The sequence below is a fragment of the Aptenodytes patagonicus genome, chromosome 3 (genome assembly GCF_965638725.1).
Source record: "Aptenodytes patagonicus chromosome 3, bAptPat1.pri.cur, whole genome shotgun sequence".
Classification (NCBI taxonomy): Eukaryota; Metazoa; Chordata; class Aves; order Sphenisciformes; family Spheniscidae; genus Aptenodytes; species Aptenodytes patagonicus.
In genome coordinates this window covers 98,192,773-98,200,918 of record NC_134951.1, presented here as the reverse complement: position 1 = coordinate 98,200,918, position 8,146 = coordinate 98,192,773, and the positions used below count along the sequence as shown (strand labels likewise).

At 45.3% G+C, this 8,146-nt stretch overlaps 1 protein-coding gene across 5 annotated transcripts in view; it reads right to left on the bottom strand.

Moving 5' to 3' along the window:
• The window catches only part of DAAM2 (dishevelled associated activator of morphogenesis 2), a 218,983-nt gene continuing 210,837 nt past the window's right edge, over positions 1-8,146 (bottom strand). For all 5 annotated transcript variants that reach the window (XM_076334380.1, XM_076334378.1, XM_076334383.1 and 2 more), the window contains one exon: positions 1-7,467. In XM_076334380.1, coding sequence (XP_076190495.1) covers positions 7,252-7,467 — 216 coding nt within the window. In that variant the 3' untranslated portion in view covers positions 1-7,251. The remainder of the gene's footprint in view (positions 7,468-8,146) is intronic.

Here is an 8,146-nt window from a genome sequence, read left to right as displayed (position 1 = left end):
TGGGGGCAATATATCTTTAATTTTTTTTGCTTTTGGTTTTTAGTATTACAGTATATTCTTATAAAAAGATACAGATAAAAAGGACACTACAGGATTTGTACATTTAATTCACTTATAGTCTTAAACTGACTAAGAAATGAGGATACGCCAAGGCATTACAGCAGCACACAACCTCCCACTTCAGTAAGCAGCACTGTACTTTCTAGCCTGGCGGGCAGGGGCACCTCCCAAAGTGACCTGTGAGTTTCAAGCTGAGCAGGCTTGCAGGGGAGGACAATGGCTGAAGATGCTTTGGAGAGGAGGTGTTGAGCACAGAGTGGCTCAGGTACCTGACATCTCCTTACAATTCTCCTAAAAATGGCAAAGGTTTTTAAAGAGCCTGTTTAAGGGCAAGTGTGAAGGGGGGAAATGGCTTGTCATAGAGGCTTTTCTAGATCACTTGGATGAGCGATCCTAGTGGTGGACAGCTGAAAGGACCAAGCCCCTTCATGAGCTCTGTGGAACATCTTGTAAACAGCCAAAACTGCCTAAAGGGGAGTTTAGGTCCAGATGCTGCTTTGAATTACACTGGTGTAAACCCAGAGCAGCTTGTACTGGTCACACTGGATCTATTCTACATTATCACCAGAAACAGAAGACTCTGGTTTGGAAGATCTGGTTGGTGACAGCCAACATGGCTTCACAAAGGGCAAATTGTGCCTGACAAATTTGATGGCCTTCTACGATGGGGTTACAGCATTGGTGGAAAAGGGAAGAGCAACTGACGTCATCTACCTGGACTTGTGCAAAGCATTTGGCACTGTCCCACATGACATCCTTGTCTCTAAATTGGAGAGACATGGATTTGATGGATGGACCACTCAGTGGATAAGGAATTGGCTGGATAGTTGCACTCAAAGAGTTGTGGTCAACAGCTCGATGTCCAAGTGGAGACCTGTGACGAGTTGTGTTCCTCAGGGGTCGGTATTGGGACTGGCACTGTTCAACATCTTTGTCCGTGATGTGGACAGTGGGATTGAGTGCACCCTCAGCAAGTTTGCCGACAACACCAAGCTGTGTGGTGCGGTCAACACGCTGGAGGGAAGGGATGCCATCCAGAGGGACCTTGACAGGCTTGAGAGGTGAGCCTGTGCGAACCTCATGAAGTTCAACAAGGCCAAGCGCAAGGTCCTGCACATGGGTTGAGGCAATCTCAAGCACAAATACAGGCTGGGCAGAGAATGGATTGAGAGCAGCCCTGCGGAGAAGGACTTGGGGGTGTTGGTTGATGAGAAGCTCAACATGACCTGGCAATGTGCGCTTGAGGCCCAGAAAGCCAACTGTATCCTGGGCTGCATCAGAAGAAGTGCGGCCAGCAGGTTGAGGGAGGTGATTCTCCCCCTCTACTCCACTCTCATGAGACCCCACCTGGAGTACTGCGTTCAGCTCTGGGGCCCCCAACATAAGAAGGACATGGACCTGTTGGAGCGAGTTCAGAGGATGCCCATGAAGATGATCAGAGGGCTGGAGCACCTCTCCGATGAAGACAGGCTGGGAGAGTCGGGGCTGTTCAGCCTGGAGAAGAGAAGGCTCCAGGAAGACCTTATAGCAGCCTTCCAGTACCTGAAGGGGGCCTACAAGAAAGCTGTAGAGGGACTTTTTACAAGGGCATGGCTTTAAACTGAAAGAGGGTAGATTTAGATTAGATGTAAGGAAGAAATTCTTCACTGTGAGGGTGGTGAGGCACTGGAACAGGTTGCCCAGAGAAGTTGTGGATGCCCCATCCCTGGAAGCATTCAAGGCCAGGTTGGATGGGGCTTTGAGAAACCTGGTCTGGTGGAAGGTGTTCGTGACCACGGCAGGGGGGTTGGAACTAGATGATCTTTAAGGTCCCTTCCAACCCAACCCATTCTAAGATTCCATGATTCTATGATCTATTAAGCATCCAGACTCTCTCATGAAACGAGGTGCCAAAACACCATGCTAGACTAATGGCATCCTTCTCAGCAGGCACAGTGAGCAAAATCTGGCCAACTTCAGGGCATTCTGGTCATCAAAACTACTGCTTAGATGTAGTAGATTGCTTTTATATAGATACATAGATAAATAAATTCTATATTTTCAGTTGGCCAAATTGTGTTACCCAGGTTGGCCTCTTCAACCTTTGATAACAGAAGCTAAGGTGGCCAATGGAGGCTACCTGTTTGGATGTTAGGCAACCAGAAATCTCCTATGTCGAGTACAGAAGCCAAGGAGCCATGGCCAAACACCTGGTGATTGCTAGAGACTCCACAGGTAGAAAACCAACCAGTAGAAAGATTTTGTTTACCCTGGATGATCTGGGGAGGTGGGATGGAGGAGGAGAGAGCGGAATTAGAGGAAATCCTTCTTCCTTGGCCTTGAAGATAGGAAGGAATACTAGCTCTGAGGAAGGAGAACTGTCCCAGTTTGTCCCACCAGCACGTTAACTCTGGTGAGAAGTTACAAGGTGTGAACCACTTTTGCCCATCTATCCCAGCTTCTCTGGCATTATAGCCAGAATTTGCGTGGAAGGGTGAAGTTTGAGAGAGCAACTGTGTAGCTTAACTCTTCTCAATCTTCCCACCGTGATTCATGATGAGAAATAAACAGGTTTCAAAGTGTTCTAAAATAATCAACCTGCATCAGTTTACCACATGCTTTAAAACGCATGCTTTCCCAGGACCAGAGTGATTATGACAAAAGCAAAAGGAAAGTTTTTTTATCCCTCCCTTCCCACACCAAGACTGCTCACACGCATCCCCTTGCCTAGCTCAGCTTGCTGCACAATAGCCAAGCCAGCTGTCTAGCCGGTGTAATGCCCTGGCACGGTCTCAATAGTCTTTGCTGTAATGCAGTGTATACATACAAACATAGCGAACTAAAATAAGGCAAAATAAATAGAGGTGTCAGATTTACAGGTTCCCCTTAGAGATTCCTAAAACCTTTTTTTTAAAAATCATTTAACCCCCAAACAAACAAACAAACAAAAAACTCAAAACAACCAACCCAGAAACAAAACTGCATATATCATGTACATCATCAACTGTACAACTGATCTCCTTTCCCCTCACGGAAACTCCTGACACAAACTTCTCCCATGCAACCCAGCTCAGTGTGAGCTTTCCTAAAGAAGAGGAAAGATTCAGCCAGTGGGGCTGACCATTACAGAAACACCTGCCCCACAGTCTCCCACCAGGGCCCCTCGCGATTCCTTTCCCTTCCTCAGACATTGTGAACACATTACAGAAATGCTTCTGAAGGATGCCCATGTTGTCTCCCTAGTGGGGAGTCTCTTACCCCTGAATGCTAGTCCTACTTCTGCTCTCATAGGGAACCGGTGCCCGGATGATAGCTGTGCTGCAGGGCATGGAAGGGCCTTGCTGCTCTGAAGTCACTTTACCTTGTAGCATTTCCAGAGACTTATGACCAGCTGAGAAGAGTGACCCAGACCAAAGGGAGTGGGAGAGGAAGGGAGTTCTTCAGTCTTTTCTGGGGTCATCCTAATGCAACCTGCTTAAGAACAATGCAGAGACACAGAAGTAAGTGAGTGAGCACTAGACCTCTAGGGACAAGGACTGGAGGGTTAGAAAGTACCTCCTCTTCTAGGTGTGAAGAACATCATCGTGAAGTTAGCAATGACTACATTTCTGCAGGAAGCAGAACAAGCCCTCGATTATACCCCTCTTTCTCACATCTCCTCCTCCTCCACTTATTTCCAAAGACAGAATGATTTCACTTAACATGCAGGTCTAGGCACAGGTGCAAGGACAACAGCAGACCCTGGCTCTTCTCCAGCTCTCAGTGCGATAAAGAGGGTATGCCACAATGTTATACACCTCATGACTGCTTGCTATACCTGGCTCAGGCTTTGCTAGCACTAGAGGACAAGGAATAAGATTTTCCTTTCTCCTTTAGCACTCAGCAACTCTACCACAACTGCTGATGAAGAACAGAGATGCGCTCACAGTACCCAAGAGATGACAAACAAGGACAAACCTGGCTTCAGCAAGAATCTGATGCCAGGCCCTAGAGCAGAGCCAACTTTTTTCCTTATCTTCTGTGTGGCCAGCCTCATCTCATACAGTAGACCTATTAATGGGCCTCTCTGCTTGTCACCACATATGAAATCACTGCTTGCCTCAGTGTGTAACTGAGCTTTTCCAAAACCTTCTTTATGAACATTCACCATGGAGTCAAGAGCCAGGGGGGACTGTCCAGCATGCTGAATGAAGCCTTCAGCCACCATCACAGATTCAAAACAGGAGTTTAGGCCACTGGAGTGCTGAGAAAGTTGAGCTGCAGTGAATCAGGGGCACGACTCGGAGCTTTCTGTCAGTCCCAGTAAGTATCCCACAGCTGATTTATAGGAGTTGCACAATCTCTTATTATTTCTGTATGAGTCAAGGAGGTGGCAAAACTACAGCAGATTTCTTTGACTCTGTCAGTGTGGCTGGAGTGCCACGTATGATCATATAGGATCTCTTTAAATCGGTGTTGAACTGTGTACACAAATGGACAGAGGGCTTATCACTTTCCCTGCTTTTGCTACATTTGTGGCCTGGCAAAGTGACTTCAGTTTCAAAAAGCACAGCACAAACCTGCTTTGACAAATATCGGGGCGGGGGGAATGCTGTATTTCTGTTCAAGGGTTTTGCCCTGAGGTGTTTCTTCTCTGACAGCACTGCCATGCTGACAGTCTGCCTTATCAAACAAGTACTTGGGGAGGAAGCAAGCAGCCGTAAATTGGACAGAGCCATGAGTCACATCATCTTGCACCAGGGCTAACCTTGGCACTACACCTGAATTTCTGGGAGAGTCCTAAACCCAGGGAGAACAAGGAGGGGAAAAAACCTGCAATGTTCTAATCCCTAAAAGCATCATCTTTGGAATTCAGGGATTATCCAAATCTAAACTCAACTGTATACCAATTTGGCACATATTACCACCTCTCATACGGCTTACATGGCATAGGTTATATGGCATGCTTTAAAACAAGACAAACAAAAAGGGCTGGGATATAGCATGTCTACTTCAGGGAGCAGCAAGGAGCTTGTTAATATAATTTACAAGAGACATTTCTAAAAATCCATTTTGTAATTTAAAATAAAAATGCTTAAAAAAGTGAGAGTTTTTCTTAAACTTTCAAAAACCTTTATGAAATACAGTCTTTGTTCTACAAGGTGCTTGTGTCCACTGCAATGGGCATTGCTGTTAATAGCTAATCCCAGAAGGGGAGTGGGATAGTAAGGGAGGAGAATGCACCCAGCTCTTGTAAGATACCAGCTCTTTACGATGAGTATTATACAGAGGCGCGGCAGTCTGGAATGTCGTAAATAGGGAAATACTGGGGTGGGAGACTCAAAATTCAGTAAACAATGAAACATTAGAGTTTAACAATTCTGACTTTTTTGCTTCTTTCCATAGTTTACATAATTATTTTACTCTCAAAGTGTTCAGAAAACCACCACAGTTTGCTTCTCCAATATTGGTAGTGTGTAATACTGATCAGGCAGCGTGCATGGCAGAGGAAGTTCTGTTCTGCAGGCTCGGTGCAGAGCCTGAGGTTAAGTGACATTCAGAGAAAAATCAAACCAAATTATTAAAGTGACAAATAGAGCTTTTTTCACTTCCCTGGGATTCCTTGACATTTTGTGCTGTTGACTATTGATGCATAGTTTGTAGATGGCGTGTCCCTCTTCTCAAATATTCTCTCTTTTCTTCCTGTCTAGGAGGAAGAATCCATCACCATTTCTTTATTTTCTTCTTCTCCAGGGAAGATAATAAAAAAGGAAGATTAAAAAAAAAAAAAAAAGCCCATGACAGCCCACATAATCCAATCCCTTTCCTAGAGCCATGAAGACACACAGAATTCAGAATTCAGGCCTCTTCTTGGGGTTCTTTGCTTTTTCGCTGTGCGCTTCATACATGTAGCTTAAACACAAGTCTGTGTTTTTTCTTATGAATTAACCCATCTCCAAAGCCTGCTCAGCTTACACAATTCTGTGTCCTGGAAAAATTCTCAGTTTTCATTATGGGACCCTCTGTTGGTTCATCCCAAGTAATCCCTTCAAAATGAAAAAGGCTGTGGGCTCCACGGCTCTCCTTCAACACCATTCATATCTTACTGAGTTACGTGATTCCCCTAGGTAGGAGTGGGGTGTGTGCAGTGAAGATCAGCCTGTTAGACAGAAAGACCAGTTCACGCCAACAGCAATCACAGCTAGCATCAAGTGGAAAAGAAATCTCATTTCTTGCAGCCAGTGACCTCATTTGTTTTTTGCTACTTGTGACCTGTGGATGATACTAGGGAGCTCCCGATTTCCATTGGGCTGCACTAAGAAATCTTGCACAAACAGGTAAGAAATGTTCTGCTGTTTCCCTCCCACCCTCCAGCAATGACAACAGGCTCCACAGTCATCTACTTGTAATCCCAACCTGGCAGTGGCTTAGTTTTCTAAAGAAAAGCCAGAGCTTCTTTCCTAGAAGATGCATTTCATAGCTTCGAGGCTCAACCATCAACAAATTCCAGAAAACTGCTTCTAGAAAAGCAGAATCCAAAAGACTTTTGCAAAGCATTTTATGTTGATCCTGATTTTTGAATTTCAATTTGTTCCAGAACCTGATGCTTCCGGCTGAGCATCACTTGATTTGGACAGTGTAGGCCACACAAAAATACTATACAGAACGTGAGATCAAAAGCATTTTTCAGGTGCTAACCAATGGCTTATAAAATCCAATTCTGGAAGGGAATTGGAAACCTCGAGAATCACATCTTGACAAGCTCCTGAAGGCCAGTCTAGATCTTGAAGAAGCAACAGGTGTTTACAGAGCTGCTCTGAAATTAGTCTTGCTTATTATCAGCAAGATGGAGATAGTGACTAGTTTTTGCTTTGGCACACAGACAATTATCTTTCTCCAGCTGTGAGGCAGTCTGCAAGGCCCAAGTACTTTCTGTTATCACCATGAGGACTTTGATGACACAATAAACTCCCAGAAGCAAATCTGTCGGCTCTGCATGGCCCAGTCACAGGCCCTGCTGGCTCCACAGAGGCACTTTTATAATGGTTCAAATTAGGAGCACTGAAGACGGATGAGAGGAAAGCTGATCATGGAAAGGTAACGTCTCTAGCCACAGACCAAAGAAATCCTTTGGGGCAGCTGTCAGCCAGGCGCCATCGCACACATTCATCTTCCTTGTTTTGCACTTTTTCATCACCTTCTTTTGGTTGATTATTTTTCTTCCTCTTGTAATTAATAATTTAGCTTTGTCACCACCCGCTCCCGGCTTGTCTCTAAGCCTTGGTTCCCCGAACGCTTGCGGTTACGCTTGAGCTTGGATAAGTCTTTGTCAAAGACTTCACCCGACCTTAATGCTGACACCAGGTCATCAAACTCCCCGCTCTCTTCAGAGATGCTTCCAGCTTTCGCTTTCTTTTGTCGCCTCTCTTTTTCCCTCTGCTCTTTTAGCTGTGGAGAAACACACAGAGCTTTAGGATTAGCTAACTGAGATGCCAGATCACTAGGTACACTGCCAAGAAGCAGCTAAGATGCATCAGTACAGTTTCAGGGAAAAAAGAGATCAGGAGCTCATCCACAAGGCCATTACCTGTGCCAAGAGCAACAGGTGACCGTGCTGGGCTTCCCTTCTTCTGCACAGGCAAGCAGAGAGCAGGAGAGATGAGGAATGAGTAGCATAGTATGTTTGCCTCACAAAGCACTACCACCCTGGAGCAAAGAGGACACATGGGATCTGTCTATGCTGCTGCTGTTTTGCACTAATTTTACAGTAGAATAGTGCCAGCAAAGTAGCTGTGCCAAATGACAGTCTACAAGTGATGCTGGCATAAGTAATTACCTAGCTTCTGGGACCAGGCTTGCAGTGACCTTACTGTGGCAGCACCTACTATGCTGACAGTACCTAACCTTGTGAGTTTAAAGTTAGTTTGGATGTGTCTATACAAACCACTGTCACTACTATTGTCACAAACAGCTTTGCGCTTGGGGCATAGCAAGCTAAATTGACAGGCAGAAAGGCTGTGGTCCTGCAGAAGGAGGAAAAGAAGAAAGGAAAAAACCCAGAAAGCCACAAGCTAAACATACTGGAGAATGAAAATTGTGAGAGATATCAAAACATCAACAGAAACTC